This window comes from Cherax quadricarinatus, chromosome 14 (genome assembly GCF_038502225.1).
Source record: "Cherax quadricarinatus isolate ZL_2023a chromosome 14, ASM3850222v1, whole genome shotgun sequence".
NCBI lineage: Eukaryota > Metazoa > Arthropoda > Malacostraca > Decapoda > Parastacidae > Cherax > Cherax quadricarinatus.
The window spans coordinates 7,615,905-7,633,347 of NC_091305.1; the positions used below are offsets into that span (position 1 = coordinate 7,615,905).

Below are 17,443 nucleotides of genomic sequence, written 5' to 3' on the forward strand. Positions count from 1 at the left end.
GAGAACTGATGAATAGTGTTTAAGAATATCTTTTCTCTCACCTTTGATGTTAGGAGTCCTTAGCTGGTTACTGGATCTTCTTTTATTGCTCTGACCCTTGTCCATTGGCTGTGGCTTCGGGTGAATAGTAGGCGATGGGTGATGGGTGAATGTTGTGGAGTATCACTTCAGTGGCAGCGGGGTAGGAGGTGGTAGTACGAGTCCTATTAGTTGATGATTTGTGAACTTTTGGGTGATTTCTGCAGTTGATTTATATCATTCTGGGTATCCACACATGTTAGTGTTATGTGGGTCTTGATTAGGTCATCACTGGGCTGCTGGGAACCTCAGGTAGAAGTAAAAATAGAGGACAAGGTTCCTGTTGCCGCTGCCGCTGCCTCTGCCTCACAGTAGTGATGGTGGTAGAGGGTGGTAGTGATGGTGGTAGAGATAACCTCTCCTTGCTTTCCCCTCCTTGCCGTCTTCCATACACCAGCAAGAGTAATTCAATAAAGGTAAAAGCGATTTAAATGTTCATTTATCCATTTCGTTAGTGCTTTGTATTTATTTCTCATTGTTTTCTGTATGTAAAACTATAGTTATTCTCTATAAAATGCATTTTTTGTTAATATTTTTGGGTGTCTGGAACGGATTAATTGGGTTTACATTATTTCTTATGGGAAACATTGCTTCAGTTTTCACTGAATTTGGTTTTCGTCAGACTCTGGAATGAATTAAAGACGAAAACCGAGGTTCCTGGAGTTTACCTGGAGTATTACTGTATTACTAAATTTAAAAGGAGAAACTTTTATTTTTCCTTTTGGGCCACCCTGCCTTGGTGGGATACGGTCAGTGCGTTGAAAGAAGGAAGAAGATATATATACATACAGTTTCCCCTCACTTAGCAATGTATATTCATTTACCAATGCCTTGGACTTACACTGGGCTCTCTGACCAGTATTCATACTTAAATAATGTATATAAGAGCTGATTTCCTCTATTCTGTTTATTTCAATATACAGTACACTACTGCATACACATTTAAAAATATACTAGAAATGTTATAAATGGTGCAAAGGTGACATTAAAACAACATCAGAGATGATTGACACAAACTTACCACCATTATTGTATGCTCCTCACTTAGCGACGAATTCGTTTAACAATGTGGTCTTAGGAACAGAACTCCATCATTAAGAGAGGAGAGGCTGTGTGTGTGTGTGTGTGTGTGTGTGTGTGTGTGTGTGTGTGTGTGTGTGTGTGTGTGTGTGTGTGTGTACTCACCTAGTTGAGGTTGCAGGGGTCGAGTCCAAGCTCCTGGCCCAGCCTCTTCACTGATCACTACTAGGTCACTCTCCCTGAACCATGAGCTTTATCATACCTCTGTGTGTGTGTGTGTGTGTGTGTGTGTGTGTGTGTGTGTGTGTGTGTGTGTGTGTGTGTGTGTGTGTGTGTGTGTGTGTGTTGTGCCCGGGGGTATGGGGTAACATCGCTTAGCTTCAGCTAAGCGCCCATACTTATCTTGGGTCTAGCTCCGTGGGAAAGTACTGTGGACTCTGAGCATTTCAAATATACACCTACCATCCGACTTACTACCGAGTTCGGTTCCGAGAAACCGGTCGTAAGTCGAAATGGTCGTAAGTCGAACTTTACTACTGAATATCAACAAAACATTTTTGTAATGACTTTATTTTGTTTTATTTTGGTATTTCATGTTTTACTTTACTTTTTATGTTGTTAGTACTGTATTTTATACTGTAAGGTTTAGGATAAACACTGTGTACAACACAAATAGTTGTTTATTTCCCAGAAATTTGGCATAAAAAAACACGGTCATAAGTCGAGTGGTCGTAAGTTCAGCAGATCGTAAGTCGGATGGTAGGTGTATGTGTGTATATATATATATATATATATATATATATATATATATATATATATATATATATATATATATATATATATATATATACATACACCTACCATCCGACTTACGATCTGCTCAACTTACGATCACTCGACTTATGACCGTGTTATATATATACAGTAGGGCCCCACTTATACGGCAGGTTAGGTTCCAGGCTGTTGCCGGAAAGCAGACATCGCCGGAAGGCAGAACTCCATTTTTTCCATTTATAAATGCATATAAATGCCAGACAACAAGTTTACACTAAATTATATTAAGTTAGTAATAGAACTAGGCATTAAAAACACACAAAGTAAAATACAGTCACAGTAAATTCATTACTTATCTTAAAGTATTTGTAATCTTAATGCAGGGAGAGAGGTGAGTAGTACTTATTTGTAGGAAGTCAAGTGCAGGTAGCCCAGGTGTAGGTAACACTGGCTCCCTGTCTCATACTTAATATACGATACATAAAACATCCCAGAGAGGTAAAATGCACATACAGTACACTCATTATTTACCTTAAAATATGTGTAGTCTTAATATAGGAAGAGAGGTGAGTAGTATTTATTTGTATAAAGTCAGTGTAGGTAGCCTGTAGGTGTAGCCTGGGCTACACCTGCCGGCTACCTACACTGTGGCCCAGAGCCATATTATTAACATCGACATGCCTTGTTCACTGAATTTAATCATTTCTAACAACTACCTTTAGATGCCATCATAAACGAAGGTAGTAGCAATGAATAATTCATGCCGAAAATTGTAAACAAAAGCGGAGTGGGGAAGTGGCTGGGCCAAACGCAGATTCATACACGTTTTCTCTGATGGCTGAGCAGAGAAAACGTAATGTTGTCCCTCCACCCGGCTACCACACAGCTCCACAAGTATTATTATCAGAGCATATAAAATATGCAATAAATGCCAGACAACAAGTTTACACTAACTTATATTAAGTTAGCAATAGAAATAGGCATTAAAAACACAATAAAAGGAAAGATACACACTGAGTACACTTATTACTTACCTTAAAATATTAATGTGTGAGAGGTGAGTGGCAGGGTGTTTATTGAATAAAATCAAAATGGCACACCATCATCATCTAACCTGGCACTTAAAGCAAGAGACTTACGACTTCTCTTTTTATTACAGCTAACCTTAGACGCCATCGTCAATGAGAGCCAACTAGTTAATGAAAGAGTAAACGAGAGAGAGAACTAGATACAGAGTCGAGACAATGTAAGAACACAAACTGAACAGGTAGTAGATGATCACTTGGTCAGGCGAAATGCGTATTAATATGTGTCTACTTTTAGTTCATTCACGTCCATTTGTAAGAGTTTGTAAAACATTTACCTCAATATTTTTTTATTTTAATAATAATTACCTCAATGCAAATACTCTTACATTGTGTACTAGTTAGTTCAGAATAAACAAACTGCAGCACACCATTTTTAGAGTGAATGATTTATTATTATTATTATTATTATTAAAGATTCGCAGGCATTCTTCCGGCCCGGGCCTTTTCCAAGTGGTGGCCCGGCCTTGGCTCCCTCTTTAGGGAGAGTCTGAGACCTAAGTCTCCCATGGGAGGAGGCACAAGTACCTCCTCATCTTTGGGACCAACTGTCCCCAGGGCTAGCCACAAGCTAGGCCTCTCTGGTCTGCCATCCCCGCCCCAAGGGGGCTAATGGGAATGGCAGTCTTGTGAGCTGCAAGCTCGGGCTCAGGCACCTACCCTGCCCTAGAAGGGCTGGACATGGTGTCTATGAGAGTGAATGAAGATAATAATATTAATAATAATAATATTATTATTAATATTAATAATAATAATAATAATAATAATAATAATAATAATAATTATTATTATTATTATTATTATTATTATTATTATTTATTATAAAAAGCACTAAACCCACAAGGGTCGTGAACTGCTATACAAGGAGTAAAGGCATACGAAAAGAATATTTTTCTACAGTTACCCCCCAGTGTTTGACTAGAGAAAACGTAATTCTTCCGACACTACCTACACAGCTGCTTTGTAAACAAATCTCATATTTACATCAATTTTTATTCTGAGTGTATGTATCATGTTTATATGCTACGTAATGGGTTTCATATATAATTTTGAGGAAAATATCATAGATGGATTAATGAAAATGCCTATATTGATGAAAAATAAGACATTCAGTGTGCCCAAGAGTGATTATTATTACGTAGTACAGTGGACCCCTGCTTCACGAAATTAATCCGTTCCTAAGAGCTCATCGTAAAGCAAAATTATCGGAAAGCGAATAAATTTTCCCCATAAGAAATAATGGAAATCAAATTAATCCATGCAAGACACCCAAAAATATGAAAAAAAAAACTTTTACCACATGAAGTATTAAGTTTAATGCAAAAGAATAATTACAATAACAACAATAACAATAGATTAATGACAATAGAATAATTGATACTTACCTTTAATGAAGATCTGGTGATGATTGATGGGATGGAAGGAGGGGAGAGTGTGGATGGTGTTAGTGTTTGGAAGGGGAATCTCCTTCCATTAGGACTTGAACTGGCAGCCTCACCATGCCTTAACACACTGTGCATGCCACTACGATTCTTAAATCTTTCAAACCAACCTTTGCTGGCCTTAAATTCACTCACATCACCACTAGTTGCAGGCAATTTTTTTTACCAAATCATCATGCACTCCGACACACACACTCCACTTTCGTACTTTGCAATTATCTCTTTCTTTATTTCAATAGTCATTAGCACCTTTTTTCTCGATGGGTTGGCACTAGAAGCTTTCTTGGGGCCCATGGTTACTTATTTTGCAGAAACAGGCACCAAAAACAGTGATAATATGGATAATATGGAATGTACCGAATGTATCCTTAGATGCGGGCACACTGGCTGGCTTGTAAACACTGGCACACACCGGGCAGTTCAGGCCACACATGGACACGTCTCGTATGAATCGTATCGCATACCGGGTTTTGTATCGGGAAGCGAGACAAAATTTTTTCGATCAAATGCATCGGCAACCAGATTTATCGGATACCGATAGCATCGGGAACCGGGGGTCCACTGTATTGGCATCATGAGTAGAGATAGACTTAGCGATTTTAATGTGTACGTGCACACCAGCACAGTGTGTAAGTATATTTAAGTACAGGTACACATAAGTATAATTATCAGAGTACATATAAAATATGCAGTAACTTTAAAACACTTGAAATTTTGGAAAGTTTCCTGACATAATAGATGTGGTCACGGAAAATGTAAACAAACCGGGTGGGGGGCACCGTATTTAAAAGACTGCTTGCCGTATAGCAAATTTTAGTCATAATTTGACATCGCCATATCAGCGGAACGCCGTAAGGTGAAATGCCGTAAAGCGGGGCCGCATAACGATATTAATCCGTTCATGAGAGCTCATTGTTATGCGAAATTATCGTTATGCGAATGAATTTTCCCCATAAGAAATAATGGAAATCAAATTAATCCGTGCAAGACACCCCAAAGTATGAAAAAAAAACATTTTTACCACATGAAATATTAATTTTAATACACACAAACTGAAAAAGGCATGCACAATTACATGACACTTACCTTTATTGAAGATCTGGTGATGATTGATGGGATGGGAGGAGGAGAGAGTCTTAATGTTTAGAAGGGGAATCCCCTTCCATTAAGACTTGAGGTGTCAAGTCCTTTTCTGGGGTTACTTCCCTTCTTCTTTTAATGCCACTAGGACCAGCTTCAGAGTCACTGGACTTCTGTCGCACAACATATCTGTCCATAGTGGCCTGTACCTCTCGTTCCTTTATGACTTCCCTAAAGTGTTTCACAACATTGTCAGTGTAATAGTCACCAGCACGGCTTGCAATAGCTGTATGAGGGTGATTTTCATCCATAAAGGTTTGCACTTTCAGCCACATTGCACAGATTTCCTTAATCTTTGTAGTAGGCAACTTCTTCAATTTCTCTCTCCCCTCCTCCAAACCAGTTTCCTCAGGTCTGGCCTCTTGCTGTTGAAGTTGATCTAGCAGCTCATCAGTGGTTAGTTCTTCATTGTCCTCCTCCACCAACTCTTCTACATCATCCCCACTAACCTCCAACCCCAAAGACTTTCCCAATGCCACAATGGATTCCTCAACTGGCATACTCCTCTCAGGGTTAGCCTGAAACCCTTCAAAATCCCTTTGGTCTACACATTCTGGCCACAGTTTCTTCCAAGCAGAGTTCAAGGTCCTCTTAGTCACTCCCTCCCAAGCCTTACCTATAAGGTTTACACAATTGAGGATATTAAAGTGATCTCTCCAAAACTCTCTTAGAGTCAGTTGAGTTTCTGAAGTCACTACAAAGCACCTTTCAAACAGAGCTTTTGTGTACAGTTTTTTGAAGTTTGCAATAACCTGCTGGTCCATGGGCTGCAGGAGAGGAGTGGTATTAGGAGGCAAAAACTTCACCTTAATGAACCTCATGTCCCCATAAAGTCGCTCTGCCACGTCTGTAGGATGACCAGGGGCATTGTCTAACACCAGGAGGCACTTAAGGTCTAATTTGTTTTCAGTTAGGTAATCTTTCACACTGGGGGCAAATGCATAGTGTAACCAGTCATAGAAAAAGTCCCTAGTGACCCATGCCTTACTGTTTGCCCTCCACAGCACACACAAATTAGCCTTGAGGATATTCTTTTGTCTGAACGCTCTGGGAGTTTCTGAGTGATACACTAATAAAGGCTTCACTTTGCAATCACCAGTAGCATTGGAACACATCAACAGAGTAAGCCTGTCTTTCATAGGCTTATGTCCTGGGAGTGCCTTTTCCTCCTGAGTAATGTAGGTCCTGCTTGGCATTTTCTTCCAAAACAGGCCTGTTTCATCACAATTAAACACTTGTTCAGGTTTCAGTCCTTCACTTTCTATGTACTCCTTGAATTTCTGCACATATTTTTCAGCTGCTTTGTGGTCCGAACTGGCAGCCTCACCATGCCTTATCACACTATGTATGCCACTACGCTTCTTAAATCTCTCAAACCAACCTTTGCTGGCCTTAAATTCACTCACATCATAACTAGTTGCAGGCATTTTTTTAATTAAATCCTCATGCAACTTCCTAGCCTTTTCACTTATGATCTCTTGAGAGATGCTATCTCCTGCTATCTGTTTTTCATTTATCCACACCAGTAAGAGTCTCTCAACATCTTCCATCACTTGCGATCTCTGTTTCGAAAACACAGTTGAACCTTTGGCAAGAACAGCTTCCTTGATTGCCTTTTTGTTGCCCACAATAGTAGCGATGGTTGACTGGGGTTTATTATACAACCTGGCCAGCTCGGAGACACGCACTCCACTTTTATACTTATCAATGATCTCTTTCTTCATCTTTATAGTAATTCTCACCCTTATTCCTGTAGGGTTGGCACTAGAAGCTTTCTTGGGGCCCATGGTCACTTATTTTGCAGATAAAAATCACCAAAAACACTGTAATAATACGAAATGTTTCGATTGTATGCTTGGATGTTACCGCGGAGGCTGGCTGGTAAACAATGCCACCGGCGGAACATGTGAGGCTGGCTAAGGCCGCACATTAGACGCGTCTCGGACGAACAGCGTTGAGCGGGTTTTTTAGCGGTATGCGAGGCAAAATCTTAGTGATAAAATGTATCCGTATGCGGATTTAACGTTATGTAAGGCCAACGGTATGCGGGGGTCCACTGTATATATATACACACAGTGGAACCTCTACTTGCGAGTTTAATCCATTCCATGATCTTGCTCGCAACTGGATTTGTTCGTTTGCAGTCAATTTTCCTCATTTAAATTAACTGAAATACAATTAATCCGTTCCAGTGGAATTCTGTACTCCAATAATTTCGCTAATATCAACTCTACGGCTTATTTATCTATCTCACTTCATCTAATATGACATAATAAACAATATAAATAACATAGAAACCTGATATATACTCTAAAGTGAATAAAAATTGTGGCCAGAATGTGTAGAAGAGAGGGATTTTGAAGGGTTTGGGGCTGACCCTAAGGAGCCTATGCCAGTTGTGGAATCTAGTGTGGCATTGGGGATGTCCCTGGGGTTGGAGGTGAGTGGTGAGCATGTGGAAGAGTTGGTGGAGGACCACAGGGAAGAGCTAACCACTGAAGAGCTGCAAGAGCTTCATCTGCAACAGCAAGAGATCACAGCTCAGGAAACTGCTGCAGAGGAGGAGAAGAGAGATGGAGGAAGGTGCCTTCTTCAAAGATTAAGGACATTTGTGCAAAGTGAACTGAAGTGCAAGCATTTATGGATGAACTTCACCCTAACAAAGCTGTTGCAGGCCGTATTGGCAACATGTACAATGACAGTGTTGTGTCCCACTTCAGACAAATCTTAAAGAAACGCCAGAAACAGAGCTCTCTGGACAGATATTTTGCGCGACAGGGTTCCAGTGACTCTCAAGTTGTTCCCAGTGCCAGTGTCTTTAAAAAACAAAGAAGGAAAGTAACCCCAGATAAGGACTTCATACCTGAAGCCCTAATGGAAGGAGATTCTCCTTCCAAACAATAGTGTACACCTTCCTCCTATCCCCTCCTCCTGTCTTCCATCCACCCAGAAGTCTTCAGTAAAGGTAAGTGTAATGTTATTATTATTTTTATATGCATGTACTTGATTTCTCATTGTTTTCAATATGTAAATCTTTATTTAATTTGAAAAAAAAAATATATTTTAATATTTTTGGGTGTGTGGAACGGATTAATTTTATTTCCATTATTTCTTATGGGGAAAATGGTTTTGCCATTCGGCAATTTCGACTTTTGGCAGGCTCTCTTGAACGGATTAATCACGAAACTCGGGGGTCCACTGTATATATATATATATATATATACGTATTTGCCAAACTGCGTCAGGCCAGGACTCGACCCTACAAACGTTGTACCGCCTCATGAGATGACACAACATATGCATCTCCTTTACCACTCAGCCACCGATCCTATAAAGATCATGTATGCAGCAGAGCTACATGTTTTCTCGTGATCCAAGAACACTCATGGCAGTGGTATCTCGAGGACTAATTTCAGCCTCCTCCTGTTTGAATACCAGCCTCAACAAGTAATGAAATCATGAAACAAGCGATTTTAATTCATTTACCAAACAGCGGCAGGCCAGGACTCAACCCTACGAACGTTGTACCGCCTCGTGAGACAATACAACATATGCATCACCTTTACCACTCAGCCACCGATCCTACAAAGATCACACGTGCAGCAGAGCTACATGTCTTCTCGTTATCCGAGGACACTCGTGGCAGTGGTATCTCGAGGATTAATTTCAGCCTCCTCCTGTAAAGGAGGTGATGTGTATGTTGTGTTGCTTCACGAGGCAGTACAACATTCATAGGGTTGAGTCCTGACCTGCCGCAGTTTGGTAAATGAATTAAAATCACTTGGTTTATGATTTCATTACTACTATATAGACTGCTTGTTGAGGTGGTATTCAAACAGGTGGAGGCCGAAATTAGTCCTCGAGATACCACTGCTTGTTACAGATAAGTGAACTGTAGATATGTAGATATAAACCCATATGTACACTGTTAACCCTTTTGGGGCCTAGTTCCTAGGCCTTTTGTGTATCCATATGCTCTTGCACTACCGTCCACAGGATGGATATGGGGTGCACAATAAACTAGCCATTTCAGTGGCAAAATCTATCTAATCTTCAAATAGTCTTGGTAATTATTGATTCCACCAATTTTCCCCCAACAGAGGTTAGGAATTGGTCTATGATTCCAAGATAATGACCTATCTCATGCTTTATAAATAGATATTAAATCTGCTATTTTCCACTTATCCGACATTATGCCAGTTCGTAGTGATATGTTGAAAAGACTAGCCAATGGTTTGCTAAGCTCCTCCTTACATTCCTTTATAAACTTTGAGAATAGTTCATCAGGGCCTGAGGATTTGTTTGGTTTTTAGTCTATCCATTTGTCTGAGAACCATGTCCCAAGTGACTCGGATCATGCATAACTTATTTTCGTCCGGACCCATATAATTTTTAATTTCTATAATTTTGCTAGCATCTCCCTGTGTAAAAACTGGTCCGAAGAGATGCTACTGTCAAACATTTATCTCAACAGCTAATTATTTCTATCTATGCATAAATACGGTGATCACAGAAATATGAGGAGATTATGAGCCACTTTTAAAAGCCATGTAAATAGCCTCTCCTGCCTCCCTCTCCACACGCTAATGATACCCAATGCTAACACATGTTTGCCCAGCATATTTAATCTGCATCCAGCGTAGGTTAGGCAGGGGGGGGGAAAGGTACATACACCGTCTGCAGTAATAACTTCCCTCAGGTATCACTTTGACGTCCTAGAGAAACCTGATGTCAGCAGTACTTCAACACCAGAAGATGTCACCCTTGGTCTGGTAAAGTTGGAGGGGAAAGAAGAAAGAGGATGAAGAGTGGAGGAGGATAACGAAGGAAGGAGGAGGCGAATAAAGAATAGAGGAAAGAGGATAAAGAAGAGGGAAGAGGGAGAGGATGAGAGGAAGAGGAGCATGAAGAATAGAGGGAAGAGGAGGAGAATGAAAAGAAAGAAAAGGAAAAGATGATAGGGAGAACAAATTGGTGGAAGAGGGAAAGGGCGATTATAAATTACATAACACATTCAGTTGCTGAAAAAGAAAGAGTATTTAATCTTAACAAACAGCACTTAAAAACATGTGCTAGCTAAGCACTCATGTATACTGTACCCAGCTTTATATTTCACCTAATTAAATGACCACACAACTAACCCACCTTGTACTATCTTACCTGGAGAGTGCACTAAAATCACATGTCCTCCACCACCACAAGCCACCCACAGTGCTGTAGTCACATGCCCTCCACCATAAGCCACTCACCGACCTGGGATCACTCACCTTCCTACATAAGCCACTCATTGGTCTGGGATCACTCACCCTCCACCATAAGCCACTCACTAGACAGGCATCACTTACAGTCCTACATAAGCCACTCACTGACCTAAGATCACCCACCTTCCTACATAAGCCACACACTGGCTTGGCATCACTCACCTTCTTACATAAGCCACTTACCTGCAGCTCTGAGATCACCTCTCTACCACTAACCACTCACCTATAAGGTCTATGATAACAATGGGACTGTCGTATTGGTTTTGATTGCTCTTCCTGGCTGCTTCCTGTTCGTTGAGGAGGAAGGCGGCAACGTAGGGAGTGAAGATGGCTGTGTAGATCACCAACAAGAGGATGATCCAGTCCCACACCGCCTTGAACGGGGAGTAGTGAAGTATAGTCCACTTGTGTATCCGCGGAGATTGTAGTTTGTATTCTGGCAGTACGTCAGCACCCAGGGACAGTACCTGTGAGAACAACCACGCATTAGTGACGCATCTATACACAACAACTTAATTAAAATGAATGGTTGCAGGGATTGAGTCACAACCTCCTGACCCCGAATTTTCGTTGATCGATATTAAATCCACTCTCTCCCTGCTCCAAGACCTTCATTGTGTGTGTGTGTGTATGTGTACTCACCTAGTTGTGGTTGCAGGGGTCGAGTCACAGCTCCTAGTCCCGCCTCATCACTGGCCGCTACTAGGTCACTCTTCCCGCTCCATGAGCTTTATCATACCTCTTCTTAAAGCTATGTATGCATCCTGCCTTCACTACATCACTTCCCAGACTATTTCACTTCCCAACAACTGTGTGACTAAAGAAATGCTTCCTAACATCTCTCTGATTCATCTGAGTCTTCAACTTCCAATTGTTGCTGTGTCCCATCTCTGGAACATCCTGTCTCTGTCCACCTTGTCAATTCCTCTCAGTATTTTGCATATCGTTATCATATCCCCCCTATCTCTCCTGTCTTCCAGTGTCGTCAGGTCAATTTCCCTTAACCTCTCCTCGTAGGACATACCCCTTTAGCTCTGAGACCAGTCTAGTTGCAAACCTTTGTACTTTCTCTAGTTTCCTTACATGCTTGGCTAGGTGTGGGTTCCAAACTGGTGCTGCGTACTCCAATACAGGCCTAACGTACACAGTCCTGAATGATTCCTTATTGAGATGTCGGAATACTGTTCTTAAGTTTGCTAGGTATCCATAAGCTGCCGCAGTTATTTGGTTGATGTGCGCCTCAGGAGATGAACCCGGTGTTATATTAACCCCAAGGTCCTTTTCCTTGAGTGAGGTTTGTTTTCTCTGGCCCCCTAGTGTGTTAGTTAGTTACCATTTTGTATGTGTGTTTGTGTGTCTTTGCTGATTGCTACTAGGTCCACTCTCTCCCTGCTCCAAGAGCTTCATGGTGTGTACTCACCTAATTGTACTCACCTAACTGCGGTTGCAGGGGTCGCGACTCAGCTCCTGGCTCCGCCTCTTCACTGATCACTACTCGGTCCTCTCTCGCCCTCTCTGCTTCCTGAGTTTTGTCATACCTCGTCTTAAAGCTATGTATGGTTACTGCCTCCACTACATCACCTGCTAGGCTATTCCACTTCTTGGCTACTCTATGACTGAAGAAATACTTCCTAACATCCCTGTGATTCGTCTGAGTCTTCAGCTTCCAATTGTGACCCCTTGTCTCTGTGTCCCCTCTCTGGAACATCCTGTCTCTGTCCACCTTATCTATTCCACGCAGTATTTTGTATGTTATTATCATGTCTCCCCTAACCCTCCTGTCCTCTAGTGTCGTCAGGCCGATTTCCCTTAACCTTTCTTCATAGGACATTCCCCTTAGCTCTGGAACTAACCTTGTTGGAAACCTTTGCACTTTGCACACATGCTTGATCAAGTGTGTGTTCTAAACAGGTGCTTCATGCTCCAGTACGGGCCTGACATACATGGTGTACAGTGTCTTGAACGATTCCTTACTAAGGAATCGGAATGCTGTTCTCAGGTTTGCCAGGCGCCCATATGCTGCAGCAGTTATCTGGTTGATGTGTGCTTCCAGAGACGTCCTCGGTGTTATACTCACCCCAAGATTTTTCTCCTTAAGCGAGGTTTGCAGTCTTGGCCACCTAGCCTATACTCTGTCTGCAGTCTTCTTTGCCCTTCCCCGATCTTCATGACTTTGCATTTGGTGGGGTTAAATTCGAGAAGCCAGTTGCTGGACAAGGTGTCCAGCCTGTCCAGGTCTCTTTGAAGTCCTGCCTGATCCTCATCTGATTTAATTCTCCTCATTAACTTCACATCATCTGCAAACAGGGACACTTCTGAGTCTAACCCCTCCATCATGTCATTCAAATATACCAAAAATAGCACTGGTCCTAGGACCGACCCCTGCGGGACTCCGCTCATCACAGGTGCTCACTGTGATACCTCATCACGTACCATGACTTGTTGTTGCCTCCCTGTCAGGTATTCTCTGATCCACTGCAGTGCCCTTCCTGTTATACACACCTGATTCTCTAGCTTCTGCACTAATCTCTTGTGAGGAACTGTGTCAAAGGGCTTCTTGCAGTCCAAGAAGATGCAATCAACCTACCCCTCTCGTGTCTTACTTCTGTTACTTTATCATAAAACTCCAGAAGGTCTGTGACACAGGATTTGCCTTCCATAAATCCGTGCTTGTTGGCATTTATACTCTTGCTCCGTTCCAAGTGCTGCACCACTCTTCTACTGATAATCTTCTCCATGACTTTGCATACTATACACGTCAGTGACACTGGTCTATAGTTTAGTGCCTCTTTTCTGTCTCCTTTTTTTAAAATGGGTACTACATTTGCCATCTTCCATACCTCAGGCAGTTGCCCAGTTTCCACTGCCCTTGGGAACAAACCTTTCCTCTGCCTCCTTGCATTTTGTTGTTACATATTTCATCAACTCGTTTACTGACTTTCCTACCAGTTCTCTGTCACACTGAACCGCCTGCAGGAAGTTCCTCATACCTGGGTAGTCCCCCCCTTTTGTAGTTTGGCTTTTCCCATTCAATTCCTGTTACTCTCTCCACTTGTAACTCTACTATATATTCAAAACTCAAAACCACGTGATCACTAGCTCCAAGGGGCCTCTCGTAAGTGATGTCCCCAATGTCTGAACTGCTCAGGGTGAACACAAGGTCCAGTCTTGCTGGTTCATCCTCCCCTCTCTCTATGGTAGTGTCCTTAACATGTTGATGCATGAGGCTTTCCAGTATACCACATCCATCATCTTGGCTCTCCATGTTTCGGGACTCCCATGGGGCTCCAGGTTTTCCCAGTCAATCTCCTTGTGATTGAAATCACCCATAACTAGTAACTTTGCTCCCCCCATGTGTGCTCTCCTGGCCACCTCGGCTAGTGTGTCAACCATTGCTCTGTTGCTCTCATCGTATTCTTCTCTTGGCCTCCTGCAGTTCTGTGGTGGGTTGTACATTACTGCAATTATCACCTTATGTCCCCTCAGACTGGATTGTTCCTACTAAGTAGTCCCTTTTGCCAGTGCCATCCATTCCTTCCATTTTCTCAAAACCCCACTGGTTTTTAATGAGCAGTGCAACTCCTCCTCCCCCTCTCCTCCCTCTGTCTTTCCTGAGGATTTGATATCCGGATGGAAAGATTGAATCTGTTATTATTCTGGTGAGCTTTGTTTCTGTGAGTGCTATTATGTCTGGGGATGTCTCCTTGATTCTTTCGTGCCACTCCTCATACTTATTTGTTATTCCATCTGCATTTGTATACCACACCTTCAACTTCTTTTCTAAGACTGTGGTCTGGGAGGTATATTGGGGTTGGGGAAGTGGGAGACCTGATAAGGAACTATGGGTGGTTGCTGTGGGGGTGGAGTTTGTAATGCAGTGGGTGGGGGCATTGGATGTGGCATGGGCATTTTGGTTTAGAGTGTTTGGTTGCACTGGGGTTGACCTGGTTGGGCAGCTTCTATAGGAAGTTGTGAGGGAGGCTGTATTTGATCTTCTTCCTGGGTCTGGGATCTCCTGTCTGTCTTCTCCATCCCCTCTCTTTCCTCCTTTCGCCTTTGTACCATCTCTCTCAGTTTCTGCCTTTCTTCTTGTGCTCTGTCTCGGTCGAGATACACCTTCCTGTATGCCGGCATGTCCCTTAATCGTGCTTTCTCCTGCAGGATCCTGTTCTGAGTCAATTCTGTCTTGAAGGTCACTTTCACTGGCCGTGTTCTTTTTTTTACAAACTCCCCTATTCTCCGAAAATTTTCCAGCTGCGTCATGTCGTCTTCTCCTATTGCTTTCATGATGCTTTCAATTGCTTTTTTTTTCCCCTTGTTTTCTTTCTTCATATGTTTCCCCTTCAACTTCTTGGAGCCCATACACAAAGACTGACCTCACCCTTTCATTCTCCCACTGCATATCCCTGTGTATCCCGTCATTCAATTTGATTTCCTCCTTTGCAGCTTTCCTTTCTTCAGTTTCACTAGCTAATGCACTTGGGCTCAGTGGCCTGTCATTTTCCCTTCTCGGCTTTCCCTGGGCTCTGCTGTGGTCTGTTAGGGCCTCCACATATAGCTTAGCTCTTTTATTTACTACAGTCTCCTCTGATAGAGCTTCTACATGCAGTTTTGCTCCTTTCCCTACAGTCCCCTTATTTGTGACTGAGGTAGCAGTCTCTGATGTCAATCCCAAAATGTTCGTTAGTTCTTTAGGCTGTTTCAGATTTTTCAGTTCCTCTTCTAAACTCTGTATCCTAGCCTCTGCTGCTTTGACTTGCACCTCCCACTTCCTGCTTTCCATATCTATCCTCTCTTCCATTCTCATGCTAAGTTCTTCTAGTTTCTTTTCCCATTCATGTTCCCTTTTTGAGCTCTGCTGCCCAATCTTCCTTTGCAGCTTCCTCCTCCTGTCCCTTGGTTTTTCTTGTTGCTCTCTGGCAACCCATTTTTGTGTTATCCTGATTGCCTCAGAGTGGGAAACCTATGTAATTCTGTGTGTTAGGTTAGCAGTGTGTATGTCAGAGTGTGGGGGGGGGAGGTAGAGGAGGAACTGTGGCTATGTGGGAGAGGAGTGGAGAGGGGGATTTAGGGGGAATATGGGGAGTGGGAAGGAGGGAGAAGCAAGTGGGTGAGTGGGAGAGGGAGAGGGGGAAGGAGGGAGAGGTGGGGAGGGGGAGGGTGAAAGAGGAAGGGAGGGGATCAGGGAAAGGAATGAGATGTCGGTGGGGAGGGGAGGAGTGAATGTGTGAGTTTGGATATGTGTGTGTGTGTGTGTGTGTGTGTGTGTGTGTGTGTGTGTGTGTGTGTGTGTGTGTGTGTGTGTGTGTGTGTGTGTGTGTGTGTGTATGTGTGTGTGTATGTGTGTGTGTGTGTGTGTGTGTGTGTGTGTGTGTGTGTGTGTGTGTGTGTGTGTGTGTGTGTGTGTGTGTGTGTGTGTGTGTGTGTGTGTTTGTGCGTGTGAGTGCGTGTGTGTGCATGTGTGTGCGTGTGTGCATACTCACCTAGTTGAGGTTGCAGGGGTCGAGTCCAAGCTCCTGGCCCTGCCTCTTCACTGATCGCTACTAGGTCACTCTCCCTGAACTGTGAGCTTTATCATACCTCTGCTTAAAGCTATGTATGGATCCTGCCTCCACTACATCGCTTCCCAAACTATTCCACTTACTGACTACTCTGTGGCTGAAGAAATACTTCCTAACATCCCTGTGATTCATCTGTGTCTTCAACTTCCAACTGTGTCCCCTTGTTACTGTGTCCAATCTCTGGAACATCCTGTCTTTGTCCACCTTGTCAATTCCTCTCAGTATTTTGTATGTCGTTATCATGTCCCCCCTATCTCTCCTGTCCTCCAGTGTCGTCAGGTTGATTTCCCTTAACCTCTCCTCGTAGGACATACCTTTGAGCTCTGGGACTAGTCTTGTTGCAAACCTTTGCACTTTCTCTATTTTCTTTACGTGCTTGGCTAGGTGTGGGCTCCAAACTGGTGCCGCATACTCCAATATGGGCCTAATGTACACAGTGTACAGGGTCCTGAACAATTCCTTATTAAGATGTCGGAATGCTGTTCTGAGGTTTGCTAGGCGCCCATATGCTGAAGCAGTTATTCGGTTGATGTGCGCTTCAGGAGATGTGCCTGGTGTTATACTCACCCCAAGATCTTTTTCCTTGAGTGAGGTTTGTAGTCTCTGGCCCCCTAGACTGTACTCCGTCTGCGGTCTTCTTTGCCCTTCCCCAATCTTCATGACTTTGCACTTGGTGGGATTGAACTCCAGTAGCCAATTACTGGAACAGGTCTGCAGCCTGTCCAGATCCCTTTGTAGTTCTGCCTGGTCTTCGATCGAATGAATTCTTCTCATCAACTTCACGTCATCTGAAAACAGGGACATTTCGGATTCTATTCCTTCCGTCATGTCGTTCACAAATACCAGAAACAGCACTGGTCCTAGGACCGACCCCTGTGGAACCCCGCTTGTCACAGGCGCCCACTCTGACACCTCGTCACGTACCATGACTCGTTGTTGCCTCCCTGTCAGGTATTCGAGTCTCCTTCAGCCAGAGATCAGTGTTTGTGTATATTTCGCCTGCTCTTGCGAATTCTTTGCATTGTTAAAATTCTCTACTAAGGCTGATGCATGCAGGGGATGAGATGAAAAGCTGTAAGCCT

At 42.9% G+C, this 17,443-nt stretch overlaps 1 protein-coding gene across 22 annotated transcripts in view; it reads right to left on the reverse strand.

The window, feature by feature from the left end:
* sei (seizure) overlaps window positions 1-17,443 on the reverse strand; it is a 668,222-nt gene that overhangs the window by 382,326 nt on the left and 268,453 nt on the right. For all 22 annotated transcript variants that reach the window (XR_011391990.1, XR_011391991.1, XR_011391989.1 and 19 more), the window contains one exon: window positions 11,024-11,267. Coding sequence is in view for 15 of the 22 variants with exons in the window: in XM_053786177.2 (XP_053642152.2) it covers window positions 11,024-11,267 (244 nt within the window). In the remaining 7 variants the exon portion in view is untranslated. The remainder of the gene's footprint in view (window positions 1-11,023; window positions 11,268-17,443) is intronic.